The sequence below is a fragment of the Colossoma macropomum genome, unplaced genomic scaffold (assembly GCF_904425465.1).
Source record: "Colossoma macropomum unplaced genomic scaffold, Colossoma_macropomum, whole genome shotgun sequence".
Lineage (NCBI taxonomy): Eukaryota > Metazoa > Chordata > Actinopteri > Characiformes > Serrasalmidae > Colossoma > Colossoma macropomum.
Window position 1 is genome coordinate 18,983,013 of NW_023494801.1, and position 27,774 is coordinate 19,010,786.

Here is a 27,774-nt window from a genome sequence, read left to right on the forward strand (position 1 = left end):
CAGAGGGGGTTGTCTTTGGTCAAGTAGAGTGGGGTGCAAAGTGCTTCTGATAGCATCTGATTTACAACTGTACACCACATGCCTGCTTGACACTTTTATCTAACTATGCAGAAAAGTGTGCACAACAAAAGGGGCTTCCTGCTGTTCAGTTTCCTGGTAGCCACCGGTAACCCACAACCTCCTGAAGAACAGAAAAACAAGAGTGCACCCTGTAATACACCTCTTTGTTCCATATAAATTCATTAAATATTACATATTAATGTACAGGCACATTTGGGCCACTGTGCTAGACAGAAATAAAGCCTACTTCATTATTATCACTGTACTCCAAGTCTGGAAGGCCACATGCTCTGGAGGAGTTTCATGTTCTTCCAGGACCTCAGCCATAACATTTAGCTAATGATCAAACCTCTCTTGAGTTGAATCTGGTGTGTTATAGCAACCGCAAAACTGTGCAGTGCACTTCGGGCCTCTAGGAATGGAGTTGAAACACACTGGCCTTCTGCTATGCTAAATTAAAAGTGGGAGTGCAGATTGTCCATTCATAGAAAACTCATTCTCACTTCAGAGGCGCACTTCAGTTCCAACTGGTTCTAAAACCAGTCCTCAAGGACCCAGATAGTCCACATTATTGCTTAGTCCCAATTCCCAACGCATAGGAAATGCCTGAGAACAGGTTTGAGAATTGTAGGGAATGGTGGAGAAGTCATGCAGTTGAAGATGTGCAGCTCTGTGGATTGTAGCTCAGATTCCCAATGGGCTGTAAAGTTTGAGGATCCTGCTCAATATAACCTAATCTCCCATCTTAGCAGCTTCTAGATCTCAGGGTCCATGCAAAGAAAGTGTTGCAAAGGTTGAACACAGGAGGACTGTGGCAGTGTTGGGGTGCGTTGTGTTAGGACTCCATCATACCTTATCTGCAAGACTAATACGCTCTGATAAACGTGTGCTGGGTTAAAAAAAAACAGGAGTGCTGCCCTCCGATAACAAGACCGGTTAGTGCAGCTCCACACAAGTGAAACCTTCTCTGCCTTTACCTCTATCATGTCTAACTGTTGCTTAGTTTCCTTGTGTCATCATTCACCAACTCACCTGACTTGTTCTATTTTGCCCAAACTAATGGGCAAAAATAATGAGCAATTGGAAAGGTGTTTTCATCAACACAGCAGAACAAAAAGAAAAAAGTCAAAAGAGGAATTAGAAACCAAGTGTGAGACTAAGACGGAACTTCAAGATGACCCTGATAGCAAAAACAGCATAGACCAGCATGGCTGGTCATCAACAAACCCAGCAGTGTATTTTTGAATGCTGGTATACTGGTCAGCAGCAATGAGCGATATTAAGATCATCATTTTTCACTTTTTTACATAATTTAAAAATGCCTGTTGCACTTTACATTTGTGCAAATTTCATGATGAATGCACCAAAAAATGGCCTGAATTTATTTGGATAAAACATTAACTTACATTAACAGTAACTTATGTTTTTCTTCTCCTGTAAAGTTGTTATTTTGGAGACAAGGTTTTCACAGCAGTGAAATGTTATATTTCAGACGCTTGTATGCTGGTCAACCAGCATGGCCACAATGGATGGCCAGCATTTAATGCATGCTGGTTTGTGTTTTTCCCAGCAGGGGAATAGCATCATCAAAAATACTATACTAATAAATACTCTACAAAAATAACTCAGACTAAAAATCTGTTAAGAACATATACGGAACTCAGTAAAAAGCAGATGCTTTTATCACATAAGGCTTGGATATTAGTAAAAGCATCAGATGATTATAATTTTTACTCAGTCCATCAAACCTTTGACTTCAATATGTGAAATCCAGTAAACGGATCTTGTTACTACACTTGTTACTACTCTGGCCCCTCCCACAGAAAAACTTCTGGCTATTTGGCGCTCCTGCTCGTAATTAAAAACACACAAGTAAACAATTCAGGACGTTCTTGAGTCGCTTATCTCGTACTCTGCACGTTGTGAGAGTGGCGCGAGATCCGCCGTATCTGCAGAACAAGCTGTGCACGAGCGAGCGAGAGAGGGAGGGAAAGAGAGCGAGCGATAGAGAGAGCGAGAGAAAGAGAGAGAGCGCGAGACAACGACAGTCGGACTGTTGGTCGGTATGCGGAGTAACAGCAATGTTGCTTTTGTTCTTTGTTGAGGCCAAAAAATGACAAATGTCAGAAGAAGCGTTTTAGCGATTTACGTACTTTCTTTGGCTTTTGCCTCAAGCGCAGGACAAACTTTTGAAAGCAAAGGTAAGAAGAGATTCTTCACCTGTCACTTCAACCTCGTGTCTAGCTCAACACAACCGTACCCTAAATTATATTTATCATATATTTTTCAGTTTTTGACACAATTTGAAAACGTCTGTTGCCCTTTACATTGTGTGTAAATTTCATGATGAATGGACCAAAAGAAATGACCCAAAATTACTTGGAAAAAATTCTGGTTCCATTGACTTACACTGAAAGTAAAGTATGTTTTTTCCTTCTCCTGTAAAGTTACCATTTTGGAGATTCCAACAACAGCGATATATTACATATCCTTGAACAGCTACTCAACAATTTATACTTGAATAGATGTCCTGTGCTTCTGTCTACTTATTTACGAAGGAAATGTTAATGTTAGAGCACATCCTTTACAGAAAAGTCACATATTCTACTTGTGAAGTGTGCAAAAACCACCTATTTACAAGAAACGACACTTTTTACACATATGAAACATGTAAACAGCACGTGTCTATTCACATGGTAAATTCATGTGACTTTTCTGTAAAGGATGTGCTCTGTCTGCTCCAAACAGTTGTATGTCAAACATGTATGTCGCTGCTGTCGGAAGAAAACCTCGTATCTCAATTTTTGTCACTGTTCTCAGTTTTTGACATAATTTGAAAATGACTATGACCCTTTACATTGTGTGTAAATTTTATGATGAATGGCCTAAAAGAAACGGCCCAAAATGACTTGGAAAAATGTCTGGTTCCATTGACTTACACTAAAAGTAAAGTATGTTTTTTCCTTCTTCTGGAAAGTTACCATTTTGGAGATACAAGGTTTTTACGACAACAGCGATATTTGGGTTCAACAGCTTTTCATGCTTGTAAAATGAACAACCTCCACCTGTTTAAGAAAAAGCAGTAATTGTGATGAATTCTCATTGTTGTAGTTGAACAGTTGCTTCATGACGAGCCGGAGAACATAAAATGTTTTACTGAGACCTTGAGGGACCTAACCTGCTTCTGGGATGAAAAGGAAGACAGGAATAGTTTCTTCGACCAGTACACATTCACCTACCAATACCAGTGAGTAACTATTGAGGATGCTGGGTTTGAGTGTCAGTCTCCATGCTGAACTTTAGTATTCATACTACATATAGTATTCAAGCACAGGATGTTGTAAGTGTGTGTCTAGTTATTCAAAAAGGGTTCATTATTGTTATCTGGATCTACCAAATGGCAACCTAGGTGACTGCCCATTAATAGCCAAAAAGCATTATCATTGTGTAATTTTAATGGATAGTGTCATCAATGTGGGATTGTTTTCATTTTGGTATCTTATTTGACGTACATTGCGATATTATTGACCTTCAAGAGCATGCTGATGCCTTCTCTTTGGCACAGCTGACTGATCTTTCCAAGGCCTTAGCTGAAGAATTAGTTCTGGCTAAGTTTAGAACCAGCTCAACTTCAGCAATACCTTCCTGGGACCTTTTAGGCAAAATTATATATTATCAATTATTATCAGAAACTTATTGTCAGTGGGTTTGTTCGGATAGGACACCATAGCTTTTGGGCCCAGGGGCACCAAAGGGTCTTAATCAGGCCCTGACTATTGTGTATCTACCAATAAAAATGCAAAAAGTACTGTTGTTTTCATTGCGACTATGAGAATATGAACCATGCTAACGAGTTGTTCTCTGTGTTCAGGAATGAAAACAGCAGCGTGTGTGCCGTGTCTATGCTGGGAGCAGCTGGAAAGCAGCTATACCTCTGCAGACTGTCCCGAATTGAGTTCTTCGTGCCACTCCACCTGAGCGTGTATCAGGGGGGAAGGGAACTCTACAACCGCAGCCTCTCAATTGACCAAGTCTGTGAGTCCACATAGCTTTAGAAGATGTGTCGTGTTTTCCAGAAGTAAACACTACAAAGCCAATGCTTTCACAAGATCCCAATATGACCTAGATACCGACCGATACTCATCAATGGTACTTTTTTCTACTTCTTGTAGAAATGTTTGTTGTGATGCATACTGATGCACTTTCTCTGTCTCGTTTAGTGCTATTGGATCCTCCTGCCAATGTTACTGTGGTGAGGACAAGACAACAGGGGCAGCTGAATGTCACCTGGCTGCCTCCAGCCCTTAAGTACATGGACGACAGTATGATGTACGAGGTCAGATATGTCGTGGAGGGGAGCCCCATGAGAAAGGTACACACGAAATGGTTTTTTGAACGATAAATTAAAAATCCATTTCTAAAATACTGCAAACTTCAGTTAGAAAAAATTAGAAATAGTTAGAACTTGTTCCAAAAAGTTACTCATCATAATGCTCCAATAAAAATTTACAAGATACAGTGGCTCAGTGGGTTACAGATTAACACCAAGAACCATAGTGGACCTTGAGACACCAGAGATATTGAGTAGAGGGCTAGAGCGTCAACTGTCCTTCCTCCAACTACTACCATTGTGTCCTTAAACAAAGCATTTAGTCTCAAGCTATTCCAAGGATGTAACTACATGGTACCCTGTTTTAACTTTCACCCACTCAAAACTGCAGCCCTGGAAGTAAGCGAGAAATATTCAGTAGCCCTAGAACTCTTATTCACTGAAAACTGTGACGGACATGGTGCTGAATCAACAATTATTTACGACTTTAACAAGCCAGGTTTCCATCCAGCTGTTGATTTACGTTTACGCAAATAACTGAAATGTCACCCAAAAGTAAGAAGAAGTTTTCATAAACTTTGTACAAAAAAAAGTTTTTATCATGTTCATTAATTCTAGAAAAACATGGACTGAGTCTAGAAATCTTTGATGTCGGCAAACTTTTCTTTGCTGTTTAGATAAATGTTATGGCTATATTTTACATCATAAAAGCATGGTGACTAATGGCAAATGGCTTAAGAAATGTCTCAAGAAAGCAAGCACACAAACTATTATGCAAATTTTGATATTAACATGACAGTAAAAACTGATGGCTGACTGAAGTTGAACTGTTTAGTGCTTCTCCATTTCAAGGCAATATTATCACAGACACAGCTTGTATTCATGTTTGTGTTGACTGTGAATGTAGATGGTGTAGAGTACTGTTCGAAGAAGTAAGTTTTGTTTTCTTCATTTCAGGAAATAGTGAAGGACAGCACAAAGCTCACCCTGCGTGGCCTTCAACCAAACAGCAAGTACAAAGTGTGGGTCCGTGTCAAACTTGATGGCATCAGCTATAATGGTTACTGGAGCGCTTGGTCTGATCCTGTGTTTGGGACTACTCCCCCAAGTGGTAAATTGATTTTTTTTAGACTAATTAAATTATCTCAGCAATATGCAGTAAAAGCACTAATGTAACACTACAGGCTAAATACATGAACAAACCCTTCCATCATAACATCTACTTGGACTATTCACCAGAAAGGAATTTTATGGACTGACCTCAAATCATTCCTTGAGCAACGCTAATCTGCTATTGTTCCAGAGTTGCAGCTGTTGAATATCAATTTGTGAACATTCTGGCATAATGCAGCATCTTTGCTTAAGGGTAATTAGGTTCCTTTTGTCCTCTTATAGACTTGGACCCATTGATTTTGGTACTGGTTCTCATCATCTCTCTGATCCTCATCCTGCTGTCTCTCACTGTTCTTCTGTCCCATCACAAGTTCGTAAAACACATTGTACACTATGAATTGATTCATATTATGTATGATAAATATAATTATTACAGTTTTCATCATGCAAATTTACTCATACTCCCTCCATAGTGGATGTTTGAGTTCTAACATAAAATTTTGTGAGCATGTAAGTATGAGTGTCTTATAAAGTCTAATCCATTACAGATTCCTGTTAAAGAAATTGTGGCCCAATATCCCTTCACCTGAGCGCAAGTTCCCAGGTCTCTTTACTGTCTACAAGGGAGACTTCCAGGTACAGCGAATTCAGTGCAATATTCTTAATGTTAGGTGTCCATACATATGTGTTTAGGTTGTACCTAGTAAATCAAATAAAGTCTTCTTTATTTCTGTCCGAAAGGAATCTGAAGAGAACTCTGGTATAACTTTTCTTTTCCTTTACCTACCTTAGGAGTGGCTTGGCCACAATAATGGCAGCACGTGGCCAGTCCACATGTACACCGAGGAGCTTCCAGCCCCTCTGGAAGTGTTGTCAGAGGCAAGTCTGCCAGCACCACTTCCCAGTCACATACCTAACCCGAGGCCAGCAGCCATGCCTAGAGCAGCTCCCTTCTCCAGAGAGGAGTCAGACACCATCGAAGAAGGGGAGGATCAGTTAGCGACAAGGGGCATGGTTGCAGGTTTGCTTGACAGATGGCAAGAACCTCGTCACACCCACTGGTTGATGGAGCAGCTAAGGGCCCTTCAGGAACATCCGGAAGCCCTATCTCAATCATCACTCCTTGAATCGCAAGACACATACGTGACTCTCAACCAGAACTCTCAACACACCAAAGAAGATGAGCAAGGGGACGATATCTTGGAGGAGTCACTGCCCCTGCAGGCCCTCTTCGCCAGCAGAGGGACCTCTTTGTCAGCTGCCTCCCATTCCGATCTCGGCTCCCTCCAGCAAAGCTCTGGGTCAGGAAGACTGTCTTCCCAGTCGAGTTTCGAGTATCCAAACCACACATGGCCGCCTAAAGGGCCAGGATATACTTACATGGCTGTGGCAGACTCAGGAGTCTCCATGGACTACAGTCCAATGAGCTCCAGCAGAATAACAGACATGGGCAAAGGTGTCATCTATACCAATGAGTACAAGAACGACATTCTTGGGCACAGACAGCCACTCTCTGGCCAACCAATTCACTCTCAGTACTGATCGAAAGACTGCATGGTGCATAAAAAAGACAGATGTTTTACAAAATAATGCCAAAAAGACATCATGTACTGTGCAGAATATTCCAAAAAAAAAGGACATTTATGTCTAGGACAATAAGGAGCAGTGGAGAGAAGTTCACAGCCAGGATATTTTCACTGCTAACTTTTAAGACATACAAGACAACGTAACACTTGAGGAATCTAAGAATCTCAGACAATTGTACTTGGATAACATAAGCTATTCCTTTGATCTCCTACATTTTTGTGAAAATAAAAACTTTAACCATGGCAGCTGTTGAAGTAAAACAAAGCCTGATATTTTGATATATTTCTGTACAGTACACCACATATCACAGGCAACCTTTAAAAAGGTTTTTATTTTTTACACTTGTATTGAGTTAAATGTTACTGCAGGAGGTTGATTAAGTTTGGTCTTCCAGAAAAGCTTATCAACAATCCCCATATTTTAAGGTTGTGTGTCAATGTACTCTGTTTTGTGTTGGTCACCCTGAATGTCACAAGGGTTCAGCTGTTGTAAAGACTGTAGGTAACCTAATTATCATACCAGGTGTAAATAGCATTGTTGTTTCAACATAACGTGCTTTCAAACCTTTTAGTATTTAATTATTGCATCTACCTGTCTACTCATATAAAACGACTCTTACATCAGTTTTGTAATTTAATGTCATTACGTTTTCAGCATAATGTAAGTGTTATCCAACTATGCTCTATTGTAAAAAAATTCCGAAAACAATTTCCATAACTGTTTACTGAATGTCTATCAAACACTATTTTAAAGGCCTGTAACACCTTATCAGCATCACATTTTTCTTAACAAATAACAAATATAATTTTGCAGAATAAACAGAACCTACTCAGTACTACTGAATAGTGTAATAGTCTTTTTTTAATAAAGAGTCGGTAAATTTATTTTGTTTGTTTATTAAAACCTTCCCTGATTTGATTTTTTTTTCCTGTGCCAGTGTCAGTTTTAATGTTCAGGCAACTGAGGAATAAAAATATATTCTAAGATGTTAATGTTTTTTTTAACAAGCCACTTTGATGTGTGAACATGAAAACTTTAATTAAACATCAGCATGTTCTTCTTACCATTTCTAAATTAATAGCTATTCATTTACCAATAGCTATTGGTTGTAAATTTTCTATGTGAGTGAAAAATAACTTTTTCTTTTGTTTTCTTTTTTGCTGTATGTCATGAATCTCAAAAAGCGTTGGTTCGACAAACATTTATTCAGTGCACATGGCTGTCATCACCTTCTCTACATATTAAATAGTCCTGGTTAAAAAAAAAAAAGAAAAAAAGGATCAACTTCTGATGAATGTTAATGAATAAAGTAAATCTGCATTTTTGTTCTGTCCCATTAGGAGTCTCTTGCCCTACTTGGTTGGAGGGGTGGGTGATCTGAGAGTATTCATGATATGTTATTTATGATATGATAGTTAAGATAAATTGTCACATTACATCAAAACATGCTTTAGCATAATGTTGATACTGTCAGGACTAAACAACAGCATGTCTCATTAGAAAGACAGTATAATTATTTATACAGGTCAATTGGATTTAGTGCCACATCCCTGGACAAAACAATATGCATAATTTCTTCTCTAATACTTGCTGAAGCATCCAAGTTCCTTCATGACAGCACCAATATTATCAGGTGAGAGTTACATCAAATTTATCTCTTGAGATAAATTTGTACTTCTGTCCCAGCAGAACAGCCTGACTGACCAGCACAATCACCATACTTCAATTACAATTCTCAATTTGGGACAGCAGGTGAAATGCTGAAACAGGCACACGTGAACTCTGGCTAAACTGTGCACACAGTTTGTGAAAGAGTGTGCTAAAAGAGACAGGAACTATCAGGAGGCTAGTGTAATTCTTACCTGATAAGACTGGATGCATAACCAAGTAGGATGGTTTGGACTATGTTTTTGTCCAGTGTTTATGTGAAAAGTAAACATTGTTTTGTATTTTAAAAAAATACATTTTTTAAAATTTTGCAATACTGGTGCTTTTTCTGTTCCAATCTTAGAAAAAAGAAACATTGCGATATGTATCATGAAAATTCTCAAGTATTGTGATGTTATATTTTTGCCATGTTGCCCACCCCTATGGTTGTGGCGTGTTTGTATAAAGATTTGAACAGATATCTTATCTGAAAAGCATTGAAATAATATATGCTTTATTATATAAAGCAAAATGTTACATTTCAAAATGTATTTTAATATACATTACTAAACTTACATTAGAATGTATTTTTTACTTTATAAACCTGTAATCCCAAATATTTAAAACAAGCAATGTTCTACATATTTTCTTTCATGTTTTTGGCATATAGTTGTTTTTTATCAACTTTATTTTTGCAATCTGTAATGCAAGGGAGAACAAAAATAAAGTGCATAGTTTATAAAAAGAGAACACATCTGTGTACTTTTCAATGGTTGGTTTCTTATTAGGAATCTGTGATTGCGAGCGGCACATGCATGTTTAAACTCTCTGTGTCTCATTGTTCACTTCCACAGGGTTTTGTCCCTGTGGTGTCTCCCCTTGTTCTGGACTGACTGGACAGAACTCCAGTGCCCCATTAGGCTGCAGCACTACATGCCACCGCAGTTGTTCCTCTGCGTTATTATCCCCATCAACCTGCAGCCCTGGACCCGAGAGACAGAGAAGCCACTTATTTGGCTCCTCACCCATCCTCAACTTTTCTGAGGTGCACCTCACCTGCAGGTAGCGCTCCAAGACCAAAAGGAGGGGGTCCGATGTTAACAGGTCACACCCTCCTACACCTTTCCATTCAGGCTGTATGGAGACGATGACCCTGCACTGGGCCTCGTTCCCTGATCTTGCCTCCAGGTTCCGGGTGAGGAAAGCAGCCGTGTCATGCAGAAGGGCCACCACATGAGCTGCTGCGTTTTGAGTTTCCTGCTGGGGCCTGTTCTGCGCTGCTGGGCCGCATATGTACCGCTCCAAACCGTCCACGATGACCAAGGAAGGGAGCGCTGCAGCCTCCACCACCAGCTCATGAAGGGATGCCACATCATCCAGCAGATCCTCTAAGGTCTTGGGGTATACAAATCTAATTTTCTAGATAGATAGATAGATAGATAAGATACTTTATTGATCCCGAAAGAAATTTAGCAGCCTGTAGCAGTTACACAATACAGGACAGTTTTTTATGTGTGTGTGTGTGTGTGTGTGTATATATATATATATATATATATATATATATATATATAGATAGATAGATAGATAGATAGATGCATATAATAAGAGTGATACAATATAAAAAATATATATACAAAAAACCTATCTACAGGCATATATACAAATAGAAATACAGAAAAATATGCAATAAGATCTATCCTGATAGTGAGAACATAGAGATGAAAAAAATGATAACATTTGTATGTGGTTTGACAATATTTTTTCAAAGCAATCTATGGTAGAAATAAAAGCCTACATAAAGAGTTATATCCTTATCAAATACTGCCATCCAGCACTCTAGTGGAATAAAGTTAACTTATATTACTTTCATTGTTCTCTCAATGGCAGACATGCGAAAGGGACAGAGAGAGTTTACTCAGCTGGCCTTTTCTGTTATGTCTTTTATAACTGTAGAACGGCTATTTTTATTGTTCTCTCAGTGAAAGACAGAAAAGAGAGAGGTCTTACTCGGCTGTCCTTTTATGTTATGTCTTACATACTGTGAAGGTCTATTTTTGTTATCCTACCTTCAGATAGTCAGGCTTCAGGCCACTGGAGGCGGATCCCTGGAAGGTAACTGGAAGGCTCTGAATCTGGCTTCGAGTGAAAAACAGTACTTTGACTCCTAATTCTGAAGCTGCTGTTACAGCTGCCAGGAACAACAGGGATCTGTTGATGTTTTCATCTCCTATGACCAAAACGCCATTCTCCAAAGAAGACACTTTTATGTTACTGGATACATGGAGTTGTGAACTAAACTGTTTAAAAACGATACCAAGGATATCGACCATACCTATTCAAGTAGCAAGGCAGAAACAGATATAAAAATAAAAAATACACAGCTTATTTGTTTCCCAATATCGCCAAGTAGCCGTTTAAGTCGGAGGTAAAGCAGATAGCTAACCTAACTAGCTAACTTCTAGCTTACGAACACCACTTGCTTCTCCCGCGAACGTAAGAGTCAACGCCCATTGCCATAATGATTGGATGCTCAAAAACATCTCTACATTTTGATTGGCCAATATTGGACTCGTAGAAGCATTGCTCCGTTTTGATTGGTCAATGCATGTGTCTATCAAAAACACGCAAAACGATTATCTTTCTGCCTCTGTCAGTGTTGCTTGATGTCTTACATTCACCGCGCGACACGCACACACACACACACACACACACACATATATATATATATATATATATATAAGAAATGTAAGTAATAACTGACTTTTTATGCGTAAGCATTTCACGTTCTGGCAAAAAAGAATTTCGGCTTCCTTTAAAGGCGCGTCCCGAACTTCCGTTCAAACCGAAAATCCCTTTAAGACGAGCCACAACAACTCACAGCTGACAGCAAGATGGCGACCGTGTGTTCGGATAAGACGGACAGTCTGGACTCGAGCGGCTCCGGGGACCAAATTAAAGCTGTTTTACGGCGATGCAGGGGTCGACCCAGACTGTCGGACTCAGACAGAGCTCAGAGGAGACTCGAGTCGCGAAAGAAGTACGACGTCCGGCGGGTTTATCTCGGAGAGTCGCACAAAATTTGGAGTGAGCTGCGCCGGCGGACCAGCCTGAGCGACGCCGGACTGGCCGAGTATTTAATCCTGCTGAACTCGGCCTACGGAGAGAGATACCAGCAGAAATACGGCGCGTACGTGGACCGTCACCTATTCAGCCAGTCGCTAACACAAAATACATTTTAAGTGTCGGCAAACGGTTGGCTTAACTGGTCTGACAAAGTTGCTAGCCACAACTTGAAATAATACAGGTGGCTAGCTGGCCACAACTTCTCATGATGTCCAGTAAAGTCAGATGAGTTTTTTTGGCATTTGCTAACGTTATCGACAATGTAGTTTGTTTCAAATCTCCCAGGCATGAAGTGGTTACATGCTTAATGTTTCACTACATATGGCTGTGATGATATCATTTACATATTAAAACAGTCATGCACACTTAAAGATGGTAAGTTACTTCACGGGTTCTTTAGTAAAGGCAATGGTTCCGTTTAGAACCATTAGTTCTGTATAGAACAATTTCATGCTTAAATGATTGCATGGTGAAATGATTCTTCAGATTGATGGAGGATGTTGTTTATTGTTCTGTGTAGGACCTTTTTAAAAATGTTTCTATATAGCACCACGAAGGGTTCTGCTATTGTTATGATGGCAAGCTTGAAACAATAGAAGAACCCTTTTTGGTGCTATATAGAACCACATACAACACGTTCTCCACCAATCTGAAGAACCATTTCACCATGCACACAACCATTTAAACATAAAATGGTTCTATATAGAACTCATGGTTCTAAGTAGAACCATTGTCTTTACAAAAGAATCTTTGAAAGTCATCTTTTTTAAGTATGTAATAAGGGAATGAGGCACGGTTTATGGCCAAAGTTCAAAATCTGTGTCTTAAGGCCAAATTTGAGGCACATTTATGTTCAGTTAAATATTAGAATGGGAGGAATTTATTACAGTAGTTGTTATTTTAAAATTCATGTTACATTTCATATTGATGCAACTGAACAAGCACCAAAAATGTAATGTAAGTGCAAATATTGTGGTGAACATTTAGTTTGTAAGGTCCTTTGAATTTGACTTCACTATGGAAAATATCCACATTGACTGAAGTATGTTAAAAATAACCCTTCCAGCTACGTAATATCCAGTCATGTCAGTCGTTTTCACCACTTCTTATAGGTTGGAACAGGTTACATTTTATAGCATAACATCCATAGTTTTGTGATAACTGTACTTTATCACTGACAGGAAGAAGACCACGCCAGAGCTGTGCAGAAACCAGAAAAAAGGTGAACGCATTCAAAAGATGGAGATATTTTCATAGTTCCATGCATGTTAGTGATCACCACATTGATTTGATCCTGTGTCAGCCAATGCTTGAAAGCCCTTGAAAAGAAGATTCTTTCATTTTCATGCTTAAACTTGCCATCAGGCTTCTTGATGCCAGCAGTCAAATCCACAATGATTGGCTTCATTGACTCTTGTTAGCCTGAACGCAAATTTCATATAAGAAAAATGTGTAGATTCAGACAAATAAAGCATCTTGTGTGAAACTGGTGATTACAAAATTAACATTAGTTTTGTTTGATTTAGCTAATGGCAGCTCGAAGCCAGCTGCCATTAGCTAAATACTGATCTGCGAAAACATGAAGAAAGAGGCTCCTTAAAGGGTACGTTTACTCTGTTAATGGAGAGGTCTGTATGTTTTTCAGGTTTTATTTAATAGTAGAGATGGAAACAAAGGCATTCAGAGTTTTGTGATGGGAAATGATACATCATAGAAAAACAAACTGAGCTGGGCGATAGAAATGTATATCCTGATGTACTATTCAAAATTGAATACAGTTATTTTTTTCAGTTGTCCTACGTGGCGCTACATCCAGTTAAACAGGACTAATTATGTTCTCTTTTGTAATGAAATGTGCAGTTGGTTGGTGTTAAAGTACTAACAATATCTATGATTCGCCCAGAAAAGTATATGATGTAATTTATTACGATAGTAAATATAGTTGGGGGCTATAGTGTTGCAATAGTCTTAGGTGTTGACCCTATTGTCAGGAGATTGAGTTCAATCCCTGTTGATGCTACAACCATCCGTGGCTGGGAGGCCAAGAGAGCACAACTGGCCTCGCCCCCTCTCTGGGTGGGTAGGATGTCCCTACTTTTCCCCATTGCTCAGCACAATGCTAGTCAGCACAGACGTCTGTTAGCTGATGTAACAAAACTGGCAGTTAGCATTGTCCTGCTAGCACGTTCAGCTGTCCAATGATTTTGTGTAAGCGGCAGTTTGAAAAGATGCAGTGACTGGCTTCACTTGTCTCAGAGGAATTTTGTGTTTGCCTTCACCCTCCTAGTGCTGGTGGTATCACGTGATTGGGGAGGAAATTGGGGGGAAAAAAATCTCCAAAAAATATATATAGTCATGTTGCCCACTTCTACTTACTGACTCTTAAGAGTGTTAGTGAAGGGAACCAGTGTCAATAGCACAAATATAGCTATTTTATTTTCTATCCAAAAACAAGCAGTCATTCTAGAGTTTTTTATGTGTAGTGCTGTTAAAGGTAGAATGGTTTGAAATCAAATTCATGTTTACCTTGGGTTCTGTTTTGCCTTACAATGCCCTGCATGCAATTCTTTGCCATTTTTTATAATTTTTTTTTTCAAAAAATACATTTTAGACCAGAAATCTAAAACAAGTGTAACAATGTTCAGTCATCAGGCAGTGCACTTGCGTTAATTTCATGTAGTAACTTTGTTTGGAGGCGTTAAATGGTTAATGTGTCTGGTTCCTATCAGCACCACTGTTAACAATTCTGACTCACTAAGTTTCTCTAGAACAGAGCATTTCATGTCAAACCACTCAAACATCAAATAATTAATTTATCTATATCTTAATTATGTAATTATGCACAAATTTTGAAAAGCCGGCAGAGTTCTCCTTTAACATGATGAAGTGTATTAGGCCAAAATGAGACATAAATCTTGGCCAGGTTCTCTTGATGGTAGTTCAGAACATTGGAAACTCAAGAATATTAATGCTAGAGACAAAGCATAGCACTGACGAAACTAGAGGAACATGCTTGTGAAATTTAGTGAACCGTTACTTTCTTTTCTTTTTGGTAGGGAAAAAGGTGGCTGTCACCAGTTTGCACAGCTTAGTGAGCTGGTACCAGGAGCACTGCCAGACGTGTCCTCATGAGCCTGAACTGCGCGCAGTGGAGCCAACACTGGGTCTGTCCACCTCTGTGCTGTGGCAGTGTGATGCTGAACATTCTTTTGTACAGCACATCTCGTGGGCTGCAGGAGGTGCTAGTGAGTCTGAGGACGAGGACGACGCTAGGGAGGAGCCTGAAGAAAAAAGGGCTGTTGAGACTGCTGCAACAGCTGGTGGCCTCAGTCCCAGGGCTAGTCAAAGAGCGCTAAACCAAAGCCAACTGTCAGGTGTGATTCAGTTATAAATCAAAGATCAGAATTCCCTAAAGCACAGCAAAAAGCAACTTATTTTGGTATGGTTATGCATATGTGTCCTGTTTAAGCTCTTCTGCTTTTAGCCACTTGAACTATAGGCTTGTTATTCAGTTATTTTAGACTAAGTATGTTAATTTGTTAGATTAACTACTATGAATTATTCTGTGATGAAGTTGTATAGTCATGTAATTTAAATGATTGATTAAATGATTCCATGGAGGGGTGAACCAGATCCTGAGTGGCATTCTGTTGTATTCTGCATTGAGCTGTCATAGCCATAGTAGTCATCGCTGGGACTACAAATGCCTCTTGTTTGTTCAGATGCACCAGACGAGTTGGAGAGTGCCACAGCACAAGTGTCAGAAGTGGCCCGTCAGATGTGCTCCACAGCTTTCAGTCAGCTCCCAGGAGCTCCTGTAGCTGACAGGCTCTCCATCACATCTTCTCAGTCACTGGTGAACCAGGCCACCTGGGAGGTGGGCGTAGGACTAGAGGGGGAGCCAACTGTGTCTGAGTCTGAACACATAGCTTCAGACCAGGACCTGGCAACAGAAAGATTTCCTACCGAGGCAACCGACCTGAAGACCGAAACTGCAGGAAGGGGCAGGGCCGTGACAGAGGATTACGAGTGTGTGGTGGTCACAGCATCTTTAATGGACAACCTGGAGGGATCAGATGGGGACAGTCATGTGAGAGGGGGTGTGGAGGAAGGCGAGGCCCACACACTTTCAGAAAGCACAGGTCACACACCAATGGCAGCTGCCCCAGTGCAGGGGGAACTGTTCGAGACCCAGGCGCTTCAGAGTGTGGTGGGCAGCTGTGAGCTGCCAGACCAGCGGGCCACATTGGAAGGATCTCAGGTACGTCACATGGAGACATGTTAGAGCTTGTTTACATACAATCAAATTATGTTCGCATTATTGCTCAATTTCAATTTTTTGCGCAGATCCACTTTTTCCTGTGTGAACACACTTCTACCCTGAAATGAACCGCACTCACACAATTTTGTAATCAGTAATTGCTGTTGCCACAAATAGCATTGTTGAATGAATTGCATGGTCACACAAGATTTATCTGTATTCAGTACTGTTAGTCATAGTTGTTGTAATGGAAACAGCAGATTGTCCAGTAGCCTCCCCTAACTATGAAAAATACATTTGTTTATTTTATGTAAGGTAAAGTCCCAGAGAACATAAATCTATTAATATACATGTACTGTGTCCTGTGACACCCTGACTTTTCTCAGATAGGTCTAAGTGATTAAGCTATATATTTCTTTTCATTTTGATTGATGTATTTAATTTAACATTCATACTATAACACTTTTAATATTTTTAATATTTTATCTTTTATTCCTTTGGAATTTTCAGGTATCTGAATTGGTATCAGAACAGAGAATGCGTGATTGGTGTATCCCTGTTGACAGCATTGTAGCAGTTGTTTTTTTGGACGCTGCTTGATTTCAGTAGTTTCCTTCCAGTTAACTTTTTCCCCAAATATCGAGCAGATCAGTTTTCCACAATTTTGCCAGTCAACATACTACCACTGGATAATGACAGTGACTGCATCCTATGGCTAAGTAATTTGGGAAAAATATCTAAGTGCAGTTTTTATAATTAATATTATGATTGTAAATTAAATTCAGTTAATTACTGTATAATTAAACTACAAACCTGTTTTCTTCAGCAGGAAGACGAGCACATACGTTTTTTTCAGACTTGAGGCTTAAATGCTGAATGTAGTGTGACAGACTGACAGTTCACAAGTTGTGTATTATTAGGATACATTTTTCAAATTAAGACAACATTAAATAATGTAGGATATAATTAAAATTGTAGCTCTTATGAGTTGAAAATTGCAGCTTTTACAACTTGAAAATTGCATTCTTTCTGCTGCATGCATATTTATGAATTCTAATCTGACCAGTTTCACTGTGGTCGCAAGGCCACATGTTAAATTTGTATCTGATCTAGGACCACAGAGGAAAGTGACTCAGAGTAGGAGCCACCAAAATATTGTGTGCTGGTAACAGAAATTTGTGTGCTATTAAATGATCAGACTGTTAAATGCATCCATGTAACCTTTTTTGATTTACTTTTTCTCACTCACTCCCTCGCTTGCTGTTTTCTACTCTCTGCTCTTGCTAGCTTATCATAATCACAGGTCCCAGCTATGAAGCTCTAACATCTGAAGGCATTCAGCTCAACATGGGCAGCGGAAGTGTGGAGGAAGTCACCTGCACAGTGATTGATGGTGTGGCCTATAACCAGATGTGCCAATCAGGAGCAGTGCTCCGAAGCAGCATACCAGAGACTGATAACATCACAGGTGTGAGAAGTGCATTGTGCTTGAATCACTTAAAGCAGTGGTCTCCAAACCTGGTCCTGGAGACCTGTCTTCCTGCAAAGTTTAGTTCCAGCCTGTGTCTAGTAAGCTGCCCTGTCCCTTATTTACCTCTAATGCATCTGATTCAGCCAATCAGGGATGTGGGAAGAGGTTGATTTGCTGAAGCAGGTGTGGCAAATTGGCCACAGCTAATCAACCTCTTCCCAAGGCGGGAAGGTAGCTCTTCAGGACCAGCATTGGAGACCACTGCTGTAAAGGTTTTCATTACTCTCAAGTAGAGCTCAGTACTAGAGGGAGTGAGGGGGTATGGATTGGCAGAGTGTTCCTTTGTGGGTGTGGAGGAGGTGCAGTTGCCAAAATGTAATATTACAATGTTTGGACTCTTGGACATTTGTCTGTATTGTCAAGTGAAGATCACAGTCTGTTATGGTGGGGCAACCTTTTTTCTCTATGGTGGGGCAACATTTTTAATAAGTGGTTTAATGGGAATATATGTAACAGAATGAAAGCTGTGCAAGCCTGGTCACCTCTACTGTAGTCTGGTAGTTCATTGCACCATGCACTTGCAGTGCTAAGTTTATACTTAAAGGGGAATTCCACTGATTTCTGCAAAATTCAGCAGTTGAGATTAAGGCTGCAACAACTAATCAACATTATCAGTAATATCGATAATAAAAAATAGCAGTGGATCAAGTTATTGCTTAGTTGGCTTAGTGGCATTTGTGCTTTTCATTTACATCACTTGGTTGAAAGAGGGAAATGCAGATATTACAGACTGCAGTTCAAAGACTGTATGTGCTGCAGTTCAGGGTCCCCAAATGTTTACTTTTGACAGAATACTCAGTAGCTCTATAAATACCAGACATATGTTAGTACAATACAAAGTAGTTCACAGACTGCAACATTCCAAGTTCAAGCTTCATGATATATCCCAACATCGCTCCTTTATGTGATGTGTAAACAAGAGACCAGAAAACCTACCCATCAGTTCTGGTCCTGCCCTAAACTAAATTCCTTTTGGATGCTTATATTTGACTATAGATCAAAATCTGTTAATAAAACTATTGCACCAGATGGTTGCTATTTTTGGTTCAGCAGTAGTAAGTTCATGGATTAATAAATATAAGGCCAAGCCATTTCTGTCTGTACGTTATTGCCTTTATCTTGCTGCAGTGGAAGTCAAAGGCTAGCCCTCTATTACAGCAGTAGCTTAGGGATCTCGGGAACGTGCTGCATATGGAGAGATTTCGCTATAAGTTTACTAATAGAAACAATATTTTTGTGGCAACCTCTGTTCTATACATGGGCTGCTGCCTGTGATAAGGCTCACATTTAGATTGCCACCCCATGCCTTTGAACACTGTAATATAAGATTTTACTGTCTGTTAATCAAATGTATATTGAAGCACATTGTGCATCATGAAGGCTGGCAATGTTTTTAGCATCGCTTATGCTGTTTTTTTATTGTCATTTTGTGTTTAACCTTTTCTTTATGGACCTTTAAGGATGCGGGGTGGGAGGGTGGTGGGGAGGGTTGTCCCCTTAAAGAAAAGAAAAATGGAAGGAGAAACAGTGCTTTAATTGTACATTGGGGGAGACATTCTTAGGCCAAAACTATTGTAAAACAAGCTCGTGTTTTCGTAACCAGGTCATGTAAGAGTTTTCTGTGAGGCAGATTTTAGAGGCATTAAACACATCAGACAACTGGTGCCCATCACTAGCACTGGGAACAAATCTGACACTGTAATTTTCTTCTCATTGTGAAAAATCAGTGAAATTTCCTTTTAATGTAATTACTAGGACAGCATAGCTTGCAGTGCCACACAAATAGACTGCATTAACTATCAGAAAACCGTACCTCTTAAAACTGGGGTATTCAGCTAGTAGGTCTTTGTCCAGCACGATTTGATGAATTCCCTGCTCAAAAACACTCCCTAACCCTGGCAGATAACAACAGAATTAAATCAGGTATGTTTGGGCGGAGAAATCATTAATCTGTGCTGCACATTGGCCCTCAAGGACTGGAGCTTTTACAACATGTTTTAAATAAAGTACGTTTTAAATTTAATTGACAAGGTATTGCTTCCCCAAAATACAGTGACATTTTTTCCATGTGTAAGTTAGCAACACATATTGATTGTCAGTCACTCGAGTGACAGTGTTATTGTTTTGCAGATCTGAGTGAAAAGCAGCTTTTGGAGCCTAGTGAGGAATCACACACTCAGAAAGATTTGCAGCGCTCTCCCAACAGGTCTGTGTGTGGAGTACAGTTGTGAGGTTGCATATTGACTCATCTGTGATTGTTGAGTTGTTGCCTTCATAAATAAGGGTTCCTGTAAGATGGGCTTTGTTCCTCATGGTGCTGTAGCTCACCGTGGAAGTGATTGTGTCTCTGAAGATCTGTTACTATGGCAGCAGTTAGCAGATTTTGAGCAAGCTTTAGATATGGAAATTATTTGATTCTAAGCCAAAGAATAAAACCAGTGTGAATGAACTGAAAATTTGCCACACACTCCAGATCTTCTAAGAGAAGTCGGCGGGGTCCTGTCATTGAAGCGGATGGCATGCTGAAGATGTTTCATTGCCCATATGAGGGCTGCAGTCAGGTGTATGTGGCCATCAGCAGCTTCCAGGTGAGGACAGTTGACACCACCCAAGTTCTACACATGCAAAAACAGACAACCTGAGGTTCAAATGTAAATCACTGCTTGCAGTAGTGGTGTCTACATTCTATTAGTCATTAGTCTTAAAAGTGCAAAATGCAAGTGTAAAAGATTTATTAGTGAGACTGATGGATTTTATTGTTATTTGTCTACAGGATAAGGTCTAATGCCTTCTAGACTATCTGCGGTATAAATTACTTTGCAGAGCATAGCTTATAATATTTCTTAGGCAGATGAAGTGGGTTTGTGTGCACACTGATACATCAGATCTTTTGCTGTTTGAAAATCGTTTTATAAGTCTTGTAACACTGCCCCTGAGATATTTGTTGCTTTTCTTTGTGAAGCGGCTGAATAAATGGATATCTGTAAATCTGTATCCTGCAGAATCATGTGAATCTGGTGCACAGGAAAGGCAGGACAAAAGTATGCCCACATCCAGGCTGCGGGAAGAAGTTCTACCTCTCCAACCATCTACATCGGCATATGATCATCCACTCAGGTGCTTAATTTTGTGTGCTTTTACTTATCTTCCATAAACTATGCTTGTAGAATACTGTTGACTAGCCTCTTTGTCTTTTCAGGAGTGCGAGACTTTATATGTGAGACATGTGGCAAGTCCTTCAAACGCAAGAACCATTTAGAGGTGCACAGGCGCACTCACACAGGCGAGACACCGTTACAGTGAGTCTGATTTAGTTCTAACTTGGGTAAAGATTGGCAGTGTGGCAAAATATGATATGTGGTACTTGAGCACATTTTATGCTTAAATGCTTTTTAATTCAGTGTTTAAAAAGAAATATAATAGGGTTACCATGGATGCCTAAAAAGTCTTGGGTCTTAAAATAGATTTAAAAAAATTAAGATGATAAAATGTCTGACAGTGTCTTATTTTTTGCAATTCAAGGTATTAAATTATAAGACAATACCCAAAGACTGGGTTTAATTAAACTAATTTAAAGTAGCCTGCCAGCCATACATATCCAGCTCTGTGGTGAGAGAATTGACCTCTGTTTGAATAAAATGGTCATTAATATATGTCATATTTTAATTTTTGTATGTTGTGTGGTAGGAATGGTACTATTTACACTGGTTGTTGTAGTTCACAGGCTGTCTATTATTGGTCTATTATTGGTCTAAAACTTTCTTTTTTATGGTACATGTTTTTGTTCAGCGTTCTAGAAGTATTGATATCTTAAGCAGTAATCTTAGCATTTAATTGTTTCAATAATTCATTAATGGACAAATTAGTTTAACTTTGTGGTTATGTTGTTGGCTCCATCCCTGCAGGTGTGAAATCTGCGGCTACCAGTGTCGGCAGCGGGCCTCCCTCAACTGGCACATGAAGAAACATACACCCGAGGCTCACTACAACTACACTTGTGAACACTGCGGAAAGCGCTTTGAGAAGCTTGACAGTGTCAAGTTCCACAAACTCAAAAGCCACCCAGACAAACAGACTACCTGAGAGGAAAGGCAAGACAGATGGATTTAGAAAAGGGCTTCTGCCAGTGGCAGTTTTAACTAGGCCTGTGGTTGATGGTCAAAGTCTCCTGTTTGTGCACTTAGTTTTGTGTGTGGTAAAAGTTTAAACATGCTGATGACTATTTATCAAGCCTAAATATTGGCTTGAAAAGGAAATTGTTGCACAGAATGACTGGAATGACTGAGGCATAAAGCAGGTCAGGAACAAGGAAAGCACGAAGGAAAGACCTTAGAACCAGCAAGTATGGGTCAAAAGAGCTTAATAAGTGAGATTTAAACCAATGAGTTTGTATCCTTGTTGTACGTATGTGTTGTTTTTTGCTGTGCTGGACGCAGCTTCCATGGTTGAAAGTTCCGCCCTGCCCAGCGCGGGGTGTCGGGTATTTTTTTCATGTCTTTTCGTATCATCATTTACGTTGTGTTTTGTCCCACTCTGTGGCCCATCATGTAATCTTTAGTGTTGATTGAAAGACAGATCCTCAGAAAACCTCTCAAGATGGTTGTTGGAGACTGCTAACCCCAAGCTGCTGTATTCAAAATGTACCATCATAGATACAGAGAACTATGTAAGTAATTGGAAAGTGACCTTTTTTATCATTTTGGCTCTGTATGTCAGTGTGTTGGATTTTAATGAGGTGATGACTACAAGGTTAAAGTGCAGAGTGTGTCAGCTTCAAGAGTGCTAGCATCTGTACTGGGTGTACTGTTTTATACTTACGGGCTTAAGTAATTGGCTGCTCACTTGTTTTGTCACTAGCTGTGTGTCATATCATTACTTCCTGCACATCAGGGCTAATAGGTGTGGGGAACTGATTCTAGGTCTGGAGCCTGTTTGTATTGGCTTTCAACTGGCCAATGCCAGTAAAGCAGACTGAAAAATCATACTAAATTAGTCAAACGCAAAGCCAAAACACTGTTTTAAAATCAGCTCTACTTTAAGCTACAAAGACATCACACTGGTGAAAAACATGTTAAATTGTCCAACTTTTTATGGTCCCCTGAAATGTGGAGAAGTATGTATAAAAAGGGCTGCATTTCTTTTATGTATTTACTATAGTATTCATTCAGCATAGTGCTGTTTCCAAAATGGTTCATTATACACTAGATAGTGTTTGAACTGACTGGAGAAAGACAATGGAATAACCATAAGATTTATCATTACGAATTCAAAAAATGCTGCTACATGGCTGACACACTATATAGTGCAATGTTTCTCAAATGGGGACCCGTTTCAAAGAGTTCAAATGTAAATAAGCTTATGTTAAGGCTGACATTCTGCACTTTTAACTTTTAAAAGAAAATGATTACTCACAAAGTTAAATATGCTGGAGTAAACAACACACCAAAGCAAAAGTTATAGCTGTCCAAATGCTTATGACTTTTATTGACTTGCTGCCCGTTTCAACACTATTTTTAACAAGCCCTTGCCAACTTGGCCTCATCATTTACCCTCTGAGAGATCCCTGGCGCCATCTTAAGGGCCGTTCCATTTCTATATTAGCACAAGTGGAGTTTCAAATGAGCCCTTCAGTAAACACAAGTGTCGACTTCAGCAGTAGAAATTGTAAAGAAATCATTTATTATGCAAGTCATTTCCCATTTTTGAGTCTGAAAAATGACTGACAAAGCTGTTTATAGCAATAAAATAATTTAAATGCTAAAAACATTTAAAAACTATAACATTTGATTTGCTATGTTTAAACTACTCTTTCTATTAGAAGTCTATCATTCTGATTCAACTTTTGCTCTGCTAGCTTACTGTTTAGCTAGCTAAAGGCTACACCGCTAGCAACAACAAACAATAAAGGTCATATACTAGTTAAAAAAAAAAAGCAAACATCACCAAACAAAGCAGTTTTTTACACAGTGTATGTACATTATGTTCAGACTTCTCAAAAAAAAACGTTCTGCATTATAAAGTTTGCATGGCTAGATAATTAGCTCACTGTGGCTAACCTAGCCAAGGCAAGGTCTTTCTAGGATAGTCTGTCCATTTGCTGGCCATCTTGGCAATGCCCCAAGCAGCATGTCCAGTCATACAAGACCAAGGGCTGTGTTATAGACACATCTTAACTCTGAAATATTATCTGTTTAGTTACCATGACAACTTTAGACTGAATTTAGGACAGCTATTACGGAACAGCAGTTCTTAATCTTATTCTAACTCCAGGTAAGAAAGCAGTCTTACAGAAACATCCTAACTAGACGAAATTTCCTAAATACTGCTCTAACTTTAACACAACCCCAGAGCTGGCTTAACTTCTGTTTTAACCATCCGTTTCTATTGTTTTTAGGCAATTGTTTACTATAATTAGCATAATGACGTTACATTCATTTACATTTCAAAATGGTGCTTGTGAGATGTTTTGTTTTCTATCTCTGCGTTTTAAAAATCACAGACACTGCAGACACAATCTCCACCGTCCCCTCTTATCACCTTCTTGTGTTAATGTTGATGAGGACTTCTCAGATAAAATATCACAGTGATGGTGGTGAATAATGAGGAGACAGAGCTGAACCTGTGTCTGTTTATTAGCAGGAATAACGTTAACATGGTTGGCTAAAGCGTCTGAGAAATGGAAACTGAAACTGGGGTGGCGGTGCTATGATAAACAGCAGGGGGAGCACTCACAGTATTCTTAATCTCTAGTTTATTGCACTTCAGTTTTGTCCTTTTTTAATGTCAGTGACAGCAGCTGTAACTTACATTTTTAACATTATATTTGTTACGTATTTACACATCAGTTGTGCGCCTGTTGTTGGTTTCTAGGTAACAGACATGATAGTTGATTGTCAACTTTGATCAAGTAGGTTAGGATTTCCTAACTTAAAATGCTGTAAGATGAGAAGATTTGCTTCTGTAATGCAAATTTGTGAAAAAAACGTATCTTGAGCTGTCAGATTTTAAGACAAAGGATAATACAGCCTCAGGTTCCTGTCTCTTTGAATAGGGAGAGACCTATAAACCCAAAACTGAAAGTTACATTACTGTTTCAAAACATGTTTGAAGTCACTGGCTGCTATGCATGCGCATATCTCTACGACTGAGGGCTTTTCCCCACTTGCTGCTTAACCAGTAAGCCCCTTGTTTGTTTCCCTATACACAGACAACCATGTTGAGCGTTATAAGCTTCCCAATTCATTTTCAAACCTGTGAACTGTCGCCTCCTCCTTTATGTCTCTAGCCAAGGGCAAGTATTGAAACAAGGCCTAACAGTGAGCGGGGCTTTCATTTATTGTTATCAGTGTTAACATTTCAGCATAACCCCTTTAAGGAATTGGTATTTATATAAGATTGTGATCTAAAATTCTTTTTAATTGAATTCATTGTGCTTTCAGGAACTTTAGTGTATTCTGGCCTTTTTAGGCACTTGTAGCTCCTGAACAGAAGCTGTTGAAGAGTCTCATTTAGACTACCTTACCTTAATAGTGACTTAATGTATGGTTTACACCCTTTTTAAATATACACTAAAAATATAAGAAGGCCGAAATATTGTGTGTTCTCCAGGGGTGAGAAGCCTCTTGCTTTTCCTTCAGTCTTTTGCTAGGTGTGACACTGTTATCCATGGCCCCTTCAAAGTGTTGGATTCATTTACCTACAATGATACACTTCTCACACACGTCTCATTGTTACACCCCTGCAGAGCAGGTTTTCTATTCTATTCACAAGAAAGCCCACATTTACCTTTTTACTCCCACCAGTTCCCAGAAAAGGATCTGTATTGTTGACCTCATAAGGAACTGACTGTATTAAAATACAATGCTCAGGGAAAACAGTCTCCCACTGTTACTTTACAGTGTACTTTCTTTTTCCGGATCCTTCAGTTTGGATCATACATCTGAATTATTTGTGCTGTTTCTATGACGGTTTTAAAATGCACATCAACTCATTTTTAGAGCAGAGTTGGTAGTTTGCAGTCAGTTAACTTTTCGGTGTATTATTTTCCGTTATGTTAGTTTACAATGGAAACTGTAAAATATTCTGTTAAGAGATGATGATGATGCTGATTATATAATGTTAAAAGGAGCAGATTTGTTGGTGACAATGGAAATAAAAGGTATTGTTGACTGGATAGTGTTGACCCTGGACTTTTTGAAGCACCATACAAAACAGTGCTGACGTCAGTGTAGTTAATGCTTTTGCTAATATGGGATAGAGTTCAACACTGTAGTCGTGTTCTAATTCAACAACGTTCCTTAGAAAAACAGCCTTACTGTGACTTCTTGATATTTTCATTAAATGTGGTTGAACAAAACTTTATCCTGGCATGATGCTTTACAGATTTCACAGCATAATCTGTTCTGAAGAAAGGTGAAATAGAGGTTGTGCTCTGGAAAAACTACCTTTATCACCTGCTCTGTCGTATGACTTGACACATTTTTTTTTTTTCTGCTATATGATATCTTATGTGTTGGTGTGGTGACGGATCCAAATGCCTTGTAGTAATAAGGTTTCTTATTGGAGAGCCCTTTTCGAACAGGATCTATGGCTTAATAGGCTACTGCTGGACACAAAGGGAGCTAGATTTCTTTTCTTTATTCACATGCACAGTCATACGCCTTTTCCAAAGCAACAAATGGAGTATGTATACAGTGTGCGTCGGTGCATACAAATGGGTGTAAATAAATTAATTTGCATCGTTGATATTGCAATGCATAACTAGCGCTGGAATATAATGGAGTGCTTTATGGTTTATTACTGAAGGACGTATACTTGAATAAGTTTGTTATGAACAACTTTAACTTCTTCCCCATGCTATAGTAAGGGTATATATGTCTGTTACAACACTTTCTCAAATGGATGATTATATTTATGACTGCCTGCACCTATAGCAACTTTGCTATCATTGCTATCCAGTCTAAATTAACATGCTCGTAGTGGGACTACGTGGAATGTGGAATGACACATTTTTATCCAGCCGTGTCGCTTATCTTCACAGCATATGTATCTATTGCATTTTAGTGTCTAATAAATACAATTGATCACCTCGGTTTAATCTATAAAGGGCTGCCAGGTTACACATTTGTATGGGCTTTTATTTGTATGGGCCCATTTCATGTATATAAGAAATGACTCAATTGAGAGGAGCACATAGATGTAGAATAAAATTCCATCTATATGTCTTGAATAATACATCTTTATTGAACATGATAACTCATTCATTCCTCTTACGTGTGGTTACATAAACACATAGTGTGAAAGTCCTGACTATGAGTCAGCATCATCATGTAGTAATATGTGGGCCTGTTTTCATAACAAATCTTGCTGATACCAGTGCTGTTTTTTGATAGCCACAAGTAAATTCTTCCAGCCCAAGGTTTCTGGTAAGACTGGTTTGGGTTTTGGACGATACGTACACTTTTAAAGTTGACTTCCACCAATTTTTCTGAAATTCTGCAGAATTAAAGCAGCATGTGAGATTTTTTTTTGTTAAATTCAAAAGAAGTATTACTGAGTCAGGAGAGAAAAAAAACATATTTAAAAATGCTGTTTTTGGACCACGCCATGACATGTTACCATCACACTCAAGGGCTCAAAAAAGAGGTCCAGATTGATGTTTAGGTATCAAATGTAAAATCAGCGTTATACTAATGAAGGTTTGATGACTATAATAGATAATTAGTTGATATCCTCAGAAAACATGTCCTTCACCAAGTTTGGACTTTGAATACTCTTTCGACATGCTCGCAATCATCAGGTTCATCCTCTTAGGGAAGGGGTCCAAAGTAAAACTGATGAAACAAAATTTCCGTTGTGCATTGAGTGCAATTACCACCAGTCTCCAAATCCAAAAATCTTACATAGTGCAGCTTTCAACTGTTGAAACGTAAAGAAATCATTCAGAGTGGTTTAATGTGAACGTTCACTGTCCAAAACGACCTGTGAACTTACATGCATCTTCTGCATTTTTATGTGGTTTATAGGTAAGGTATTGGCCTAAAATGATTTTTTTTTTTTTTTATTCTTTAAACAAAAAAATCAGTCGGTGAAATCCTGGAGGTCTAGAATTAAAGCAGAGAT

General features: G+C 39.1%; 3 protein-coding genes across 3 annotated transcripts; 2 read left to right on the forward strand and 1 right to left on the reverse strand.

The window, feature by feature from the left end:
• Nucleotides 1-1,925: 1,925 nt before the first annotated feature.
• On the forward strand, nt 1,926-7,925 carry epor (erythropoietin receptor). Its single transcript, XM_036589858.1, has 8 exons — nt 1,926-2,261; nt 3,172-3,307; nt 3,932-4,095; nt 4,281-4,432; nt 5,348-5,501; nt 5,786-5,873; nt 6,052-6,139; nt 6,296-7,925. The coding sequence occupies exons 1-8, from the start codon at nt 2,174-2,176 to the stop codon at nt 7,043-7,045; spliced, it is 1,620 nt and encodes a 539-aa protein (XP_036445751.1). The 5' UTR covers nt 1,926-2,173; the 3' UTR covers nt 7,046-7,925.
• Nucleotides 7,926-9,002: 1,077 nt separating this feature from the next.
• On the reverse strand, nt 9,003-11,218 carry swsap1 (SWIM-type zinc finger 7 associated protein 1). Its single transcript, XM_036589859.1, has 2 exons — nt 10,804-11,218; nt 9,003-10,156 (listed from the first exon to the last, which is right to left on the reverse strand). The coding sequence occupies exons 1-2, from the start codon at nt 11,065-11,067 to the stop codon at nt 9,557-9,559; spliced, it is 864 nt and encodes a 287-aa protein (XP_036445752.1). The 5' UTR covers nt 11,068-11,218; the 3' UTR covers nt 9,003-9,556.
• A 405-nt stretch (nt 11,219-11,623) lies between these two features.
• znf653 (zinc finger protein 653) lies at nt 11,624-25,822 on the forward strand. The gene is made up of 10 exons (XM_036589962.1): nt 11,624-11,924; nt 13,042-13,082; nt 14,917-15,234; nt 15,583-16,121; nt 17,409-17,589; nt 19,783-19,858; nt 20,126-20,240; nt 20,655-20,769; nt 20,852-20,951; nt 21,558-25,822. The coding sequence occupies exons 1-10, from the start codon at nt 11,629-11,631 to the stop codon at nt 21,733-21,735; spliced, it is 1,959 nt and encodes a 652-aa protein (XP_036445855.1). The 5' UTR covers nt 11,624-11,628; the 3' UTR covers nt 21,736-25,822.
• The last annotated feature ends 1,952 nt before the right edge of the window (nt 25,823-27,774 follow it).

Coding starts and splice junctions, on each gene's coding strand:
- epor (XM_036589858.1), top strand. CDS start 2,174: ATGACAAATGTCAGAAGAAGCGTTTTAGCGATTTACGTACTTTCTTTG. Junction 3,308..3,931: donor ACATTCACCTACCAATACCA/GTGAGTAACTAT, acceptor CTCTGTGTTCAG/GAATGAAAACAGCAGCGTGT. Junction 6,140..6,295: donor TCTACAAGGGAGACTTCCAG/GTACAGCGAATT, acceptor TACCTACCTTAG/GAGTGGCTTGGCCACAATAA.
- swsap1 (XM_036589859.1), bottom strand. CDS start 11,067: ATGGTCGATATCCTTGGTATCGTTTTTAAACAGTTTAGTTCACAACTC. Junction 10,157..10,803: donor TGAAGCCTGACTATCTGAAG/GTAGGATAACAA, acceptor CTATCTATCTAG/AAAATTAGATTTGTATACCC.
- znf653 (XM_036589962.1), top strand. CDS start 11,629: ATGGCGACCGTGTGTTCGGATAAGACGGACAGTCTGGACTCGAGCGGC. Junction 15,235..15,582: donor AAACCAAAGCCAACTGTCAG/GTGTGATTCAGT, acceptor TTGTTTGTTCAG/ATGCACCAGACGAGTTGGAG. Junction 17,590..19,782: donor AGAGACTGATAACATCACAG/GTGTGAGAAGTG, acceptor ATTGTTTTGCAG/ATCTGAGTGAAAAGCAGCTT.